Below are 16984 nucleotides of genomic sequence, written 5' to 3' on the forward strand. Positions count from 1 at the left end.
AAGTAGAGATAAAAGGTTAAAATGTGCCAAGAAGTGTGTGGCATTGGGGTGGACGAAAATTGAAAACTAAATAAATGAAATAAGCAAATGGAAAAAAAATTGTTAAACGGTTTTATCAAAAGATGTAAATGATGTAGATAATGTACTAAAAATTAGCGTATCCTGAGTATATACTATGACCAACGATTTTATTATTTTTTCATATGAGCAGTACCGTAGATTGCTGGGAAGAGTGGTGTGATGACTGCTACCTAGGACCTTCCAAATAATGTGTCCCCCTCTATACTGTTGTTGACGTGTTTTTTCACTTTTCCTGAAAATCCTCAGGAGATAGCTGATGATGCTAAGTATTGATATGTTACTTGGGAGGTTTCACCCTCTTTCCAGTATACTCTCAGTTTTTCGGTTCAGGGCTACTAAAACCGTCATTTCAATTTATTTCAAGTCCCCACACGTTGCATATCACTACACCAAACAGGCTGAGTGTGCCATTGTTCAACATGTTGGCAGCTTCTTTAAACTTCCTTCTGAACCAGTGAACTGTAAATGGTATAGATGACTCATTCGATAAGATATCGAACTAATCATAACCATGCACAAACAAAATAAAGTATTGAACGAATTCAGGATCTGAACTAGATTGGCAACCCATTGCAGAGAATAAGGAATGATGACCATTCAAAGTAATTTTCGTCAATGTGAAATGCAATGTAAACCACCAGTGAACCACATGTTGTACAATTATACTGGTATACACTAATCAAAAACTTCACTGTTGCCAAAAAATAATTTAAAATACCTTCAAGTAGAATGACTCAAAAAGTTCAAGTAGGAAAAGTAAATCCGAGCTCCTCGGAGAAATCACATTCATGACAATGCAAAACCGACATCATCTTCATCTTTATTTCAAAAACAAACTCGATTTTCCAGGTTTTTCTCTGTTCACTCTCGGTCATTATGATTTTGAACTCATAATTGTCATTTGTTTTATAGAGTTTAGAAATATTGTGAAATAATAATATATCATCACTATATCATTCTAGTCAAATTTTTTATGTCCTAAACAAAACCATAAGTTTTTTCTTCCTAAATTTTGAGTTATATAATACACTAGTGGAATAAACATGATGTATCAGCAATAGAATGATTACCAGAGATTGTAACCACTGATTTGAAATGAATTTTATTATAGTTACAATGAGTTATGTTTTTGCTGACAGAACGTTCCTTTGGATAACTATTTGGCTAATGTTTTTCATTTGAACAATGCGTTTGATACATATGACCTTCGTGATTGGTATCGTAAATTCACAGTTACGCAAAGTTATATAACACCCAAATTGACATCGTATTTTCTGCTGCACAGAATTTTAATATACTGTCCACCTGGCTTCTAATCCAGACAGAACTCATCTGGAATTCCACGAGCATACAAGAAATAACGCATGCCGTGTTTATTTTGCATAAGCTGCAAAATATGGGAGTGGTCACCGTATACATTACAATATTGTTGCAAATATTTGGTTGAAAAATAATTTTGCCATTTTTATAACCTAATCGTATTTTTCTGAAAATAAAACTCAGTCCTGAACATCTTCACTTTTTCACAAAAATCAAATTTTTATTATATATTGTACACCTAATGTTGTAACATCACCATTCGTTCCAGAAAAAGGATGACCACTGCCATCCGAAATTCTCGGAAATTGCTTCACTATATCAGAAAACCATCTCATAAACGAACAACATAAGGCAATTATTCGCATTAGTTGATTCCTTCAGAAAACAAGCGATGAAACACTAAGGGATGATTTCATTATGTTATTAATTATACCTAACTTATACGGTGCAGACGTAAACATTCATCCCTCTCAAATTTTGAATGGGACAAGAAATCAAAGATAGACAAAATGTCTATGAAAAGGACTCATTCTCAGTACTTTTTGATAGAAAAGCCGCAATTTTTTTTTCAAATAGAAAGAAGAGTTATGTGACCCTTTGCTCGCAGAAATCGCGAGAATAAATCAGGCTGAATTTGACCGATGGCATGGGTTATTTTGACTTTGAGGACCACTATGGTGTGCAGCTAATTCGCATACAACTGCGACTTAAGAAAACTTCACAAAAAAAAGTTTAACGGGTTCAAATCCCACGATCTTGGTAGCCAGTTCACATCACCTCCACGTGAGATGATCATGCCCTCAAATTGATCGTGCATAATATCCAATGCGGCATGAGCTGAGTGGCACGTAGCGCCGTCCTGTTGAAACTACATAGGTTAGGTTAGGTCAAAAGTGAGTGAATCAATTCAACCTCCACCGCAACCCGCAAGGGTTTATTGTGGTTCACACTTATTCACACTCGACCAAATAAATTCAGTTTTGCAACGAAGCCAATTTGTTTGTATGCTGTGTGGTTTCTTTCAGGTCAGATGGTACGAGTACGGCTATGTCAAACTCTGAAAATCTGCTAGTGAACCTGGAAGTGAAATCAAGATTTGTCTGTTGGATTTCGTGAAGAATTTGGAATAGTGCCGTACAGAAATACATTGATTCTATACTGTGTGCAGACACCAAAAATTGTATTTTATCACATGAAGTTCTCAAATAGCATTTTATTGTGGGATTTTCACTGAACAGTTTACAAAACCGCAATACGTGTTTCGCTATGCAATAGCTTCCTCAGGTGTGTTTAGTCAGTCATTTTTGTGAATTTTGGGCCTTGATTAGTTGGAATCAAGTCTTTGAAAAATAAGAAGAGAGGAGTAACACCAGATGAATTCATTATATATTTTCCATTTCGATTTTCAATGCTCCGTTATTGATTATGAGTGTTTTATCACTTTTCAAAATAAGTTGGGAAGGTTCTTATGAACCTATTTCAAAACTGATCAACTGAATGCTCCCAAATCTTCGTATACTTTTTGGAGAGAGCTTTCTGGCTTTCTATTTCAAAATGTGGAGAGAAACTTCAATACCTTAATGATAGGTATAAGTGAAATTTCTAAACATTATTCTTTGACATATTGACTTGTGTTTCAATTTCATAAGGAATGTTTTGTACAAACTGAATGGGAAAAACGATTTCCTTGCAATTCAACGTTCATATGGAAGACGGTATTTGCTTCGAGAGGACTTTTTCTTTCTTCTAATAAAATGTTCATAAGAAAGTGGTTGTCTGGAAAAGGTTTTTTTTTACAAGTTCTTATCTGAATTCAATTTGTATGAGAATGAAACTTTTATTTTGGACTTTTTTCGACAGATTCTCACATTTTTCCTATGCAAATAAAGAAGAATATAGCAAAAAAAGTTCCTGAAAACTAAATATATCCCTCTTTCAACTTCCTATAACTTTATCACTATGGAGGCATTTTGTGAAACTTCGGCTTGGTATAAACTAAAACGAATTTTATCAATTCACCTCTTTTTATTAGATATATTAGACATACTTATTGTGCTAAGGGTGCCTAGGTAGATACCGTTGCATGAAATTGGACTATGGAGTTTTGTAAACATTCACCAAGTTCATTTTGGGAACAACTTGTCATATGGAACTTGAGTAAAAGCTCTCAAGAGCAAGTTATCTGCTATATTTGTCAAAAGTTCCTCGAAGAATGGTGTCACCTGCCTGAAAATCTCATCAATGTTGTTGTTTATCAGTTTGTTCATCGTGTCTCCTGAAATAAAACGAATATATGATCACACAATATCAACTGGAATTGGAACAATACGAAGATATGACAACTCCATTTTCTCATAGATAAATATAGGAAATGTTTTGATGTACCTAACTCATAAATTAAAAGAAATATTTTACAAACGTGATACTGCTTGAAGAATAACCCTAGATGTTATAAAAAGCTTTTATAAACTTACCTAGTTCTTTATTTCCATCGAAAAGTCCATCCAAACGTGCTGATATTCTTTGTACCCCTATTGAAATTTTCGTTTCGTGCACTCTCAGATAATCTACTCCTCTCTTTTTCACAATCTTCGCTATTTCAGTAACATTGGCATCTCCGGCACCTGGTAGTGAATGATTTGAATAGAAATTAGTTCAAAACCAATTTTCCAATGTGACATGATAGTATAAAACATGAGTAAACAATTCTACACACTCTATATTTCACTCCATAACAAAGTTTCATGTGAATTATTTGAAATAACTATATCGCATTTTACTAGACAATAAAGTTATCTCACTATAATTAGTGATAACAAGAGTATTTGGCTGTTGGTTGTTCATCTTTCACTGTCTGAACCACTGTACATGCTGTTTTTGGCGAGAGCATTAATTTGGGATGTGAGGGTTGAGCAAACCGGCCATCGGATGCCTGCTTCCACGTAGCCCCGCTGGATACGGGAATGACAGAATCACTTGTGGTTCTGATATTCTTAAACTGAATGGCATCCCAATGATGGCTCAATCCTAAGGTGTATGTATCCGTGACGAGAGGATGAATGACACTGAACTTATCATCTGTATCAACAAAACCTTCGTGATACCGGGCGCTTTTCGTCGTAGCATTGCCTTGTCACGGTAATGCGGGGCTCTGCCGTGATTGACCTTCTCTCCCTAGCTACTCGTGGGACTTTTATGGACAGAGTAAACTCAAAAATTATTTCTGATGCTGAGTCTACAGAGGAGATGGATGTCGAGCTTACGACTTCAACTGACCTCCCTGTAAATTTGAATCAGGAGCGAGAGTTTCTCAACTCTCTAACTCCTGATCCAATCACTGAACATAAAAAAACGGTTTGGTGGTGCAGCCAGGAAACGACTGAGTCGTCTCCTCAAGAGCGGGGTACCTTATGAAGCCGCCTTGCACCAAATTCTTGAGCGGCGTACGCAGCATCTGTTTCAGGTGAAGGAAAAACCCTCCATGATCAGGTTAGCAAACGTTTGCGCTCAAGTGATGATTCACCAAAACCAGAGGCGAAAAGGCCCTGCACAGTTGAATTTGAGGCATGTCCGGTGTAGATGACTTGCAAAAACTCTCATATGGAAAGGTTGTCGAGGGTATCAAGGTGGGAATCTTGCACCTTGACTATCCCATTACCTCATTAACGATGAAACAGCAGAGCATATACTTTGTGCCTGCCCCGCTGGTGACCGAATCTGGTTTTTAGAGTTACCATCTGACCTGAAAGACCACTTACCATATAAACTAATCGGCTTCGTTAGGAAGCTGGTTTCATTTGGTCGAGTGTGAATAGGTGTGGGCCACAATAAACCCTTGCGGGTTGCGGTGGAGGGTCTAATAGACCCACTCACTTTGGACCTAACCTAACCTAACCTAACCTAACCCTTAGAATGACCCTCTAGATTACCTGATATGACATCATTAGATTATTTGTGTGAATTCGTGAACTTAAAGGTATATTTCACACAACCGCAGTATATTCAGAAGTCGTGGTCAGAATAAGACGTGCTTCTGATGAAATGACCCCAGAGAGATTCCATGATGTAAGAATGAACTTCATAAAATGGATAATTAAAATTTGAAATATTTATTGGAATGAATTGGAGTGAGTTTTGAATATAAGATTCATGAAATCACGAGTGTTATTGTTTGTTTCCAGATCCTTGAAACGAATATAAAACTGCTGATTACCGAAGAACGTCTGAAACTGAGACTAAAAAAGAATTGGAGGGATAATTGAAATACCTATCAAACGAGTTATCACAGTAACCCCTTTTCCATTTGAAATGAAATGTTGGTGGCATCTTGTCGACGAAGAGTGAAGCAACGTTATTGCCTTTCTTACCAAAAAGTACTGAAAATAATACCATTTTATGTCCGTTTCGAAATTTGGAAGGGAGGCGATTTATTTACGTCCGCACTGTAGAGAATACTGTTGCCGATAATTTGGAGAATTGAGCGATTCTATGGAAACAATTTTGGTATCACCTAAAATACAATCTATGTATGTACAGAGTGGGCCAAGTTGAACACTTTTGAAGGGAAACTTCTGTTTTCAAACAAGATAGATGAAAACTGACGGCCGTGTCTGGGTGTCAAATTTTATGACAAACTCAATGGTCACAACCGCATATCTATATCGCATATCGTTTCTAAGTTACAGCAGTTTTTCGTAAAGTTTGCGTAACTTTTTTTTCTGTCAAAAATTTCTTTTCTGTGGAAACATTTCCAAAGCACATTTTTATGTAGAATTCAATGGTGTAAAAAACTAATTTTTTCAAATGAGGTATCAATAATTATTGATGAAAATTTATTTTTTCAATGAGACACCCTGTATATTCCTGCATATTTCAATAGAACTTAAAATTACCTTTCCAAAAATGAAGCACACTTGATGTTTTGCTGAAGTCGTCTTTGAAATACAGAGCTTTTAGGTTTTTTCATGTATATTTAAATGCACACTTCGATTAAGTAAGCAAAGTGGTAGCTATCAAATGTTGAGAAAGCTTTTCATAGCAGTAACTAAAACAATGAAAACGAAAAAAAATTAAAGCAACTTTTCGAAAATGCACATTTTCGAGAAACATGCAACTCAGAAACGATGACAGATATCGATATGAGGTTTACACTGTATATCGATATCATAAAATCGCATGTCATAAAAGTTGACCCCCCAATGCAGCCATCAGTTTTCATTTATCTAGTTTGAAAAAAGAAGTTTCATTTCAAAAGTGTCCAATTTGGCCCACTCTGTACTATTGAAAGTTTAGTTCACTTATGATTAGAAAACCAAAAAAAATATTTGCTTACTAAATACTGCTGTTAAATTTCCTGTTCCTTCTATACGAGATCCAAAAATTTTTCCTGCAATAACATAGTCTGATACTAGCTTCACTTCCTTGAAAAAGCACCTAGTAGCAAAATGCAAAGTCGGTACTTGGGATCTGTACCTGGAAAAAATATGAATCATTCATTAATATCATTTGAACAATAATATCATTTGAACTATGTGACGGATTTTCCTATGAGTGAGACGGTAATCAACATGTATATTGAACAAAATATAAATGATGACTCAGATATCAACATCAATCACAAACTAATATCTCACATATCTCGCTTGACCAATATAAAATTCATCTCTCTATAGTTGAGAAAATTTCAATGTTGATTTTCAGCCCAATAGAAGATCGAAACTGTGCCTGTAGTGAAAGTCCGATAACTGTGTCGAAACATTCACCTTTCTCAACGTTTCTAGACAGTATGATCTACGAAAAACAACTGCTTCTTTGGCTGATATCGCTATAGGCATAGTAGATGATCACATATACCTGTGATCATCTTGCAGATGCTTTCTTTTCGTTCAGCAGTAGATCTTCGATAAAACTAATAAAGCTATCATCTAGAAGTATTATAATATCGAATCATGACAGCAGTTCCGTCTAGAACATTCAATGGATACTAGCCGCTGATATGAAACCTTTGAGACTAGAGCCTTGTCCACTATAATGAGGTGAGTAGTAAGATAACTGGGAACAAATTCCCAGAATGGAAGAAGTATCCCGTGCACCAAAACTCTATTAGCAATCAAATCGAATGAAAATCCACATTCACTTCTAACTAGTATTGGCTATATTTGTAGTTAATAAGTAAAAGACACAATGCGATTTGTCAGTTAGCTGAAACTAGTCCCAGTTAATCAAAAAAATTTAAGAAAATGAAAAACCAGGAAATTTGAATTTTTGGAACTACCACATTCTACACAATATAATCCAACAACAAATTGATATTTGTGAACTCATGATCGAGATACTGGAGATGCTAACTCAAAATCTCCACCAACTGAATATATTGTCAAGAATTCTATGAAATCAAATATGACCAAAACTCATGGAGAGTTATCTGATTTTCAGACGATGAAATTAGTTCGTTACTTAACCAGGTTATTGATTTTTATCAAAAAACTATCTAGGGCTTCCTTCGCATGTTTTTTATCAAAAGAAATCAAGTAAATGCAAATTTTTCAAAGAAACGAATAAGTCGACAAGATAACCGATTTAGTCATCTTTGACTTTTTTGTGGAGGAGTTGTTTATAATTATGATTACCCTCGTCAGTAGTACTCCATCACTATTCATAACACTGCTGCTTCATTGGTAGTAGCGGAGTACTACCGAGGAAGCTACGGTGTTAGCGAAACGCGTCTAGAATTAACATTTTATTTATGAAAATTGCTCAGTTATTACCACGGATTAAGTTATTTATGAGACTGTGCGAGATTTCTTGAAGACATGACTTGAAGACAAACAATTTGAGCATTTCCTATAACTGATAGTCATAACCTAAAGATGATTGCGAATACCAACAATCGAAATGTCCTGCAGGATGAAAGAGTTACTATATAAATTTTCATTCAACTGGTACCTGGTACTGGTACTGGATCAAGAATTTTCTCTTATTGCCTCATCAGCACCAATCTGGATAATATAACAATATGAAGCACTCATCTGATTGAAAACATTACGACTTCATGTCACGGATGGGTTGAATCTATCATGTAATAATGACAGTACGTAATGTCATTTATACGCTCATTCCCAGCCATAGGAATCTTGCTCAAATTGAAAGGGGTATATTTTTGGGAGATACCAGTTTTTGGGAAATGATGGTTTCGGCTTTATACTTTTCCATCCATATACAGAAAATGTGGGAAACTGTTTACAAAGATGTATGGATCATGCATGCTATAACGTTCAGAATATTTGGTTTGATAGTATTTCCAAACTGTCACTTTTATATGTTCTCTTAGATTTTGAATGATTCATTACCTTTTTCATAAAACTAAAGTCTGAATCCCTAGTATTCACGGATGTATGTGATGATTGTCAGACCAATGACCACTTATGAAGAAATTGCCTGGTGGCCGAAGGCTTTACAGAAAACGGCTCAGGTAAAGCTCTCTGTGGTCATCTGTGTTGCCATCGGTAACACACCGTCAACGGCCATGAAGATCCTTCTTAATCTACCTCCTCTCCATATATTTCTGGAGAGAAAGTTTAGATGGACTGCATATAGACTTGTGTACATTGTGTACAAATCTTGTGTACGAATCAATCTAATGTAGAGTACAATAGACTGCTGATTGACACTTGATGTCACAGTATGCTGGGAACAATTTCCAGGATTCTGTGACTTCAAGAGAATTACTCTCTCTGATATTATGTCTTCGACTGAAAACTACGAACTACCTCATACAGAACTGTTTCCGATTAGAAAGGAATGGATCCTCTGGGAGAAGAGAATATTGAGACCAGATAGTATTCACAGATGAATCAAACAAATCTCCAGGTTCTGGTGCAGGTGTTTTCAGTTGCAGACCCAGGACAGAGATATCAAACTGCTTAGAGACCAGTGCGACTGTATTTTTTCAAGCGGAAATCTATGCTACTGAACTATGTGCGGAAAGATTGGTAGAATCCAACCTCATACACAAGTCAATAAAAGTAACGGAGAGTCAAGCGGCGTTGGAAGCTCTTGACTCCTACCGAGCAACGTCTAAATTGGTAGCAAATTGTCAAAAACGACTATCCTCAGTCGGTAATTGTCTCTGGTCTGAATTACTGGCCATACTAGCCTGGAAGGCAATGGTGCTGTTGACTCCCTAGCAAAGAAGGGTGCTGTGAGCAGCTTCATCGAACCAGAACCTTTCATCGGCATTGTCTCAGGCTTTGCCAAGAAAACATTGAACACCCGGATGGGTTCACTCCAAGGATGGTTCACTCCAAGGCGTTCATTCACCCTTCGAAGCTTGAAATCAAATAGTTGTTGAACTACAGTAGGGATGAACTACGATGTCTTACAGGCCTTCTCACAGGTCACTGTTGTCTGAATCATCATGGGCAGAAACTCGGGCTGTCGAATGACAGTGTGTATTGCCTTTGTTTGGAAAATGACGAAACAGCAGAGCTCATACTTTGTGCCTGTCCCGTTGCGGACCGAATCAGGTTTTCAGAGTTTGGCAGAGCCGCACTTCTACTATATGGCCTGAAAGATTACTCACCATATAAACTAATCGGCTTCGTTGAGAAGCTGGATTCATTTGGTCGAGTGTGAATAGGTGTGAGCCACAATAAATCCTTGCAGATTGCGGTGGAGGATCGAATAGATCCACTCACTTTTGACCTAACCTCACCTAACTCTAGTATTCAATCAGAAATATTGTCAACCATATTCATACAAGAAGTGATACATTTGCGAATCATTAAGATTTGGGATTCTAAAGTAGGGATATATTGTATGAAAGAGTAATATTTGAAACCAACAACAAGTACCTTCATAAATAGAAATCTGCTGGTTTTGTAATTGAATCTAGATATATCTAATCAGAAATTAGGAATTAAAAACATAGAAAATCAAAATCATAGTTATTATTAACCCCTTGAACATTTTTGGTACATGACCTAAAATTTGTTCTTGAAATCTGAACTCGAAGTGTTTTTCATCATCCAATGAACGCGATGATTGTCAACTAAAAAGTTATTTTTGGCTATGAAAAATTATTGGTATGTGGTTCATTAATTATATTATTGAAGGAGTATATAAATATGTGAACATTAAAGGGTTCAGTTGTTTTTTGAGTTTTTCATATTTACTTCGATTACTTGTACTCATCAGCAAAGAATCAGAAATTCTTGAGAGATTTTCCAACAAAATTCAGTCATCTCCAAAACTATTTCTCTTCACAGATAATGAACGAATCGTGAATCCTAGGAAAAATGAACTTACTCGAATCTGGGGCAGGCATAATTCGTGAAACCATACACAAACGCATTGGTCAGGTTAGCTTTAAAACTGAGTGCTTGTGTTTCTTGATCCATGTTCACACTCTCGACGTACAAAGGATCAAACGGTGGTAAATTAATCTCTGGTATACCCTTCACAAGAAATGGTCGCGCTTTTTCCATAGCCTGGAGGATGCACTTGCTGAGGTTTTCATCTGATCTACGACAACGCGGAAAGTTTGTCGCTGAAAAAATAAAATTATACTTACTACTCACTTGCTACTATTTACCATCATCCAATTTCATAATATTGAATTCTTTATCTTGTATTTGATAGCAATATTGACATTAATTTTACTACAGTGATTCAAATATGAAGCCTGAGTCGATTTTTCTTTGTCCCAGATTGTCTGGCTCCCTATTGTTGAATGTAAGCGATAAATGTAGTGGAAATGAACAGTTTATCAAACCAGAGCAAGTGTGCAGGTAAGAAAATAACTTTTTCAGGCTCAGTAAGAAGTGATCAAGGAACTATGGTCGACAGACTCGTGGCTAGCACATTTCCTTCAAACAGCCAGACACAAAAATTTGCTCCTCAAGTCTTAGGTTCTGAAAGGTTCAAATGGGAACATAAATAGATTCACTGACAAGCCTGAACAAATTTTAGTTGAAATTGATGATAAATTGTCGACAATGAAAAAATGCCAATGTATTGATCTAAACTCTGGATATTTGAGGTTAAATTATTTCAACATTGTAGATGATTTATCGGTAAGTTTTAATGTATGTATATATTTCATCAGTTCGGACTTCCATTGTCTAATATAATATGAAAAAAAAATTGAAAAGATTAACCGAAAATAACAATTTTATTGAAGAAAAAACTAAAATTACAAAGAAATAACATACAAGCAAGAACCAAAAAAATTAAAAATTGAAATATTAATAAAAGCTGAATATCAAAAAATTAAAAATTATTATTAACAAAAAAAATTAAAAGATTCCAAACCAAGTAACGTCACGACGTTTCGATTGTTAGTAGCCACAATCGTCTTCGGGTGATCAGTTATTACGCAAACTGATCACCCGAAGACGATTGTGGATACTAACAATCGAAACATCGTGACGTAACTTGGTTTGTAATCTTTTGATTTTTATTTTTCATTTTTTTGTTAATAATATTCAATATTTTTTAATTTTTTTATTTTCAGCTTTTATTAATATTCCAATTTTTTATTTTTTGGTTGTTGCTTGTATGTTATTTCTTTTTAATTTACGTTTTTTGTTTAATGAAATTGTTATTTTCGCTTAATCCTTCTCAATTTTCTTTTTCAGGGATTTCAAATCAATTAATATTATATTAGATAATGGAAGTCCGAACTGATGAAATACACCACGGAACATTGTCAACCACCTTCAAAAATTCGAATGTATATATTCTAGTCACTCCTCGAAAACCTTCGATTACGTTTAGGATTTATACCTCTCCATACCACAAGTAAAGATCATCTGAAATCAATATAATATTTGCATTTTTTCACAGAAGTTAAAACTTCAGTTGGAAACAACAAATTACGCATTCGAAATGCGAAAAAAGAAGAGAATTTACGAAATCTCTATCAATCCATGAGGTTCTCTGAATTTTGGTTATACATTTCAAGACATTTTTTTCAACAGGAAGATTCGAAAGCAAATTGAATGTTGTTATCGACTAACCACTGAAAGATTTATGAATGACTAATTATGAAGTAGATCCTTGCCATCATAATATTGATACGCTGTCTAAGCACAGAACTTACAGTGGAAATTACGCTGTGAACATTTCAGGTGTGTCACCAATTTCACTAAAATCTGCTATAATTACAAAGGTGTTTGTCCTCTTCTATGAAAATGAAGAAACAAAATCGGACTTTCATTGTTATTGATGTACGATTTGGATTTATAATAAGAGGTTTATTCTCGATGTAAAATTGCGTAAAACTAATATGAAATTTGAATTACTGATAGATCAATATAATATGACGAATATAAACGTAAACTACAGTTATTGATGAAATACTGGTGAAGATAGATACATGTTTTTTGAGGAAATAACCAAAAAACTTCAGGAAAAACCTCACGTTCCTAAAATCGGTGCATGAAAGAAAATGACGCTCAACTTGCATACTTCGAATTCCATCTAGTAATTATATGGGATACAAAGACAGTTCACCCATAGATCTAGATAATCTGACAAAGTTTGTGCTGATACTTGCCGCAGAGAGAATTCTTATCTTTTGTAAGTGGCGTTTTTTCACTCCGAAGTAAATATACGTTTCTTCGGCATCCAGATTATGCAGATGGTACATCTTCTCCGTAATCCCTTCTGAGAAGGAATTTTGCACATTTGTCTATCCCGAATTCCATACCTCCTCTGAAGGTCTGATGGATATCATGTCTGCATATGCATAACATTTGACGTCAGGTTTCCGGGGGTGACACAGTTGTATCCTCCATTATTTCTGAGTCAATGGTGAGATTCTGAAGAAAAAGAGACTGAGGAAATGGTTTTAAATACACTTCTTCTGGAAGTGAACCACTCTAGATTCTAGCTTGACCAGATGTTATGGTGAAGCGAGTCCGCCAGAGTATCAGTTGCTTAAGGCATGTCACTATTTTGGTGGGTACCACAAGGCATCTTTGAGGATCCGAATGAGCTCATGCGATGTTATATCGAATGCCTCGTAGAGTTAATTCAGACCACAAATAGATTTCTCAATACTTTATCGTGTCCTATATGACCTGTTTCAATTTAAAGAGGAAGTTGAACCTTTTTGAAGCGTGTCGTGGAAAAACTTGTCACTGAAAAAACATATTCAACGAAAGTCATTTTTGTGGAGGAAAAATCAGTGTTTTATTTGGGTATTTGTTACCTTCCACAATCTGAAAAATATAAAAATTATAATGGAGAACTTTATACAAGTGTAGAATGGCAAACTTTTTAGTTTACACGGATAAGTTACTGCGTAAAAATCAAAGTATTTTTCACAAAGAAAAATCTTCTATTTATCAGTAACCTGTCGTATTTAACAATTTTGCCTATCAAAAAAAAAGAATGGTCCCAAAGTTTGGTGGAGATACGTTGACGATATCTTTGCTGTATGGAATAGAAACCATGATGACCTGAATGCTTTTTTGAATTATATCAACGAGCGGGAGTCGACAATGAAGTTCACAATAGAGATTGAACAAGATGGTCGACTCCCTTTCCTTGATGTGTTGTTAGAGAAGTCATTAGATCGATTTGATACAAATGTTTATCGGAAGAAAGAAACATACAAATAGATATCTTCACTATACATCAAATCATCATGTGAGTGTTAAAAAAAGTATAATAAATTGCCTTTACGAAAGAGCTAAAGCGATATGCAAATCAACTGAAAATCTCAATAAAGAAATATCATTGATTAAATCTGTTTTGAAAGATAACGCTTATCCAGATTCGTTCATAAATTCAACGATAAATGCAATAGAAAATAAAGAGTCAATTGAAAACCAAACGAACATACGAACAGCTTCACAAATTCATCAACATCCAACTGAACAATTACCGACTCAACATCCACCGACACCTTTCACAACTAACGTTATACCTTACAAGACTATCTGAAAAAATAAGACGAATTGGAAATAGGTATGATATTAGAACTACTTTCAAAACAAAAATTACACTGAGATCTATACTCACACATAAAAACCCAACAACACTGAAGAAAAAACAAAAAAATTGTATTTATGAAATACCTTGTTCTTGTGGTAAAAGTTACATTGGTGAAACCGCGAGACCATTGAAAGTGCGTGAGAATGAACATCGAGATTACATAAAAAATAGGCAATTGACAGGATCAAAATTATCAGAACACATTTTAAAATCAGACGGTGAACATCGGGTGGAATGGAATAGGACAAGAATGATTACCAATGAGCCTCATTCAAGAGACGTAAGCTAAAAGAATCAGCGTATATTCCCATGTCTGGAGAGAATTATATCTCGAATAGCTCCTTAGAAATAGACCGTACTTGGCTACCCATCTTGAAGAAAACTTTGGATAGTGGCGAAATGGCAATAGACTGATATCGGAGAGTACCTTGTATTACATTGAATGTTTCAGTTGTGAATCAACAACATTGACATAATTTTATATATCAAAACTTCTTTGACATCTGTCGAAGAAGTAAAGAAATACACTATCAAAAAAGGAATAACTGCGAATATATTCGAATTTTTTATCCATCTCTGAAAACGGAGACAGATTTTGGCCTTCGAAACGTAAAAGATCAGTATTATTTCTCAATAATTTTTTTTTTGATAGGCAAAATGGTTAAATACGACAGGTTACTGATAAACAGAAGATTTTTCTTTGTGAAAAATACTTTGATTTTTACGCAGTAACTTATCGGGGTAAACTAAAAAGTTTGCCCTCCTTAACTTGTATGAAGTTCTCCATTATAATTTTTATATTCTTCAGATTGTGGAAGGTATCAAATACCCAAAAAAGGTCGTTGAAAAAGCATATGTATCATCTTACGAAATGATATATATCGCATTTTTCAATAAACCTCAATTGTGACTAATTTTTGTTTCACACTGAATCTGTTCTTGGGTGTGTTCAAAGAACTAAAAGAGTAATAAATCAGCTGTAGACAATATAAAGACAGAAATATCTTGTTGTCAGTTATAAATTTTGAATACACTGACCCATAACTTGATGATCATCAATAACACTATTCATGATAGTTCAACAGTAGGTTCCTCAGTTGGACTCGTACTCTACACTACTTTATAATGCAATATATACAAATTATTGACTTCAATCAATAGAAAGTAGTCAGCATGTACAAAGCAGATGAAAATTATTGTTATTAATGATTCGACTAAATCTGGATTTTTTTTCATGAAAATAAATTCGAAAGTGGTGAAAATTCTTGTTGGTCGTTCAATGAAAAATTCGAGTGGTCAAATTTAATAATTTTCAGCGATTCTAACAGGTGTACTGTTTGTATATAGTACGTCGTAGTACCTATGCACGCCATCTATCAGAAAACTACCACGAATTCGAAATAAACTACGACGTACTACATAAAGAAAATGAAAATTAAAACCTGCAGAAATCTCTGGGGATTCATAAACGTAAGCAATCAGATTTTCTATTGACCAACCAACAGGAAGTTAATCTCTCACCTCTCTCAAATTTATTTTCATGGAAAATCTTTTAGACTTAGACGAATCAACTCAAATATTTTCTAAAATGACTGAAGATATTTCTTGAATGAGCAATATAAAAAACTTCAATAATTATCATCAACACTACTCTCAAAATTATCATGCAGGAAATCGAATACCTAGTGCATTGAAATTTCTTGCACTTTCACTCAGTACCTAAGTGAAGAATTTTTCGAAAAATTTCATAATGAATTCTTTATGTTATGTTTGGTGTTTATTATCTCAAAATTATTATATGAAAGTTTTCTCTCCATATGAATAACATGGTTTTATGAATAACATAAAATTAAATTCTATAAAAAATGGTTGATGTAGATATACAAAGTAATTTATATGGTTTTGAAATTATCTATACTACTATCGATACTCACGTAAATCTTTTCTTCCGTATATTTCCGTCAGAGTGACCAATAAACAGAAAAGTAAAACAACACCCATCCTGACGATCCTATATAACTTTTGCGTAGAACTAATGTTCACAAATGAAGTGAAATCAGTATAATTGTGCAAACTGGAGCCTTCCTTCTTATAATATTTGAACATTTTTTTTTCTTTTCTATAAGAAGATTTTTTCGGTTAGTACGATGAAATTATACATTTCGAAGAAAAAATCACGAGTAGAACACATCCAGTGTTCAAAATCAAAAGGAAGTGTCATATTTAGGTTACTCTTAATTGTAAGAATTTCACCAAACAGTATACAAAACCCAAACACGTATTTCACTATACGATAGCATCTTCAGGCCAGTTCATATCAACTAAATTCTTCCTTTTTTGTTTCGTTTCTGATATGAAAATAACCATTTTCACCGTTTTCATGAACTTTGAGTCCTATTTCAGTTGGTGGTTTCCATTTTTTGTCGATATGCTTATCAATATCTCAATACTCTCTGTTATTCTGTAAGCTTTTTCGGTATCAGTTAGTTTGGTAATTCTACTGATGCTGGTTGGACACCAAAAAAAAACATCATTTACGTTTTCTATTCCCCCTCATAATCCATCTTGGTCCCCTTTTCTC

The 16984-nt window shown here is 34.7% G+C and overlaps 1 protein-coding gene across 1 annotated transcript; it reads right to left on the reverse strand.

The window, feature by feature from the left end:
* Positions 1-3317: 3317 nt before the first annotated feature.
* On the reverse strand, positions 3318-16448 carry LOC111504315 (protein takeout). Its single transcript, XM_023158833.2, has 5 exons — positions 16338-16448; positions 10708-10948; positions 6734-6873; positions 3876-4025; positions 3318-3676 (listed from the first exon to the last, which is right to left on the reverse strand). Exons 1-5 carry the CDS (start codon positions 16402-16404, stop codon positions 3525-3527), a joined length of 750 nt encoding a protein of 249 aa, XP_023014601.1. The 5' UTR covers positions 16405-16448; the 3' UTR covers positions 3318-3524.
* Positions 16449-16984: the final 536 nt, after the last annotated feature.

The sequence above is a fragment of the Leptinotarsa decemlineata genome, unplaced genomic scaffold (assembly GCF_025532065.1).
Source record: "Leptinotarsa decemlineata unplaced genomic scaffold, Ldec_3_MD MMD2_tig00000133_RagTag_RagTag, whole genome shotgun sequence".
Classification (NCBI taxonomy): Eukaryota; Metazoa; Arthropoda; class Insecta; order Coleoptera; family Chrysomelidae; genus Leptinotarsa; species Leptinotarsa decemlineata.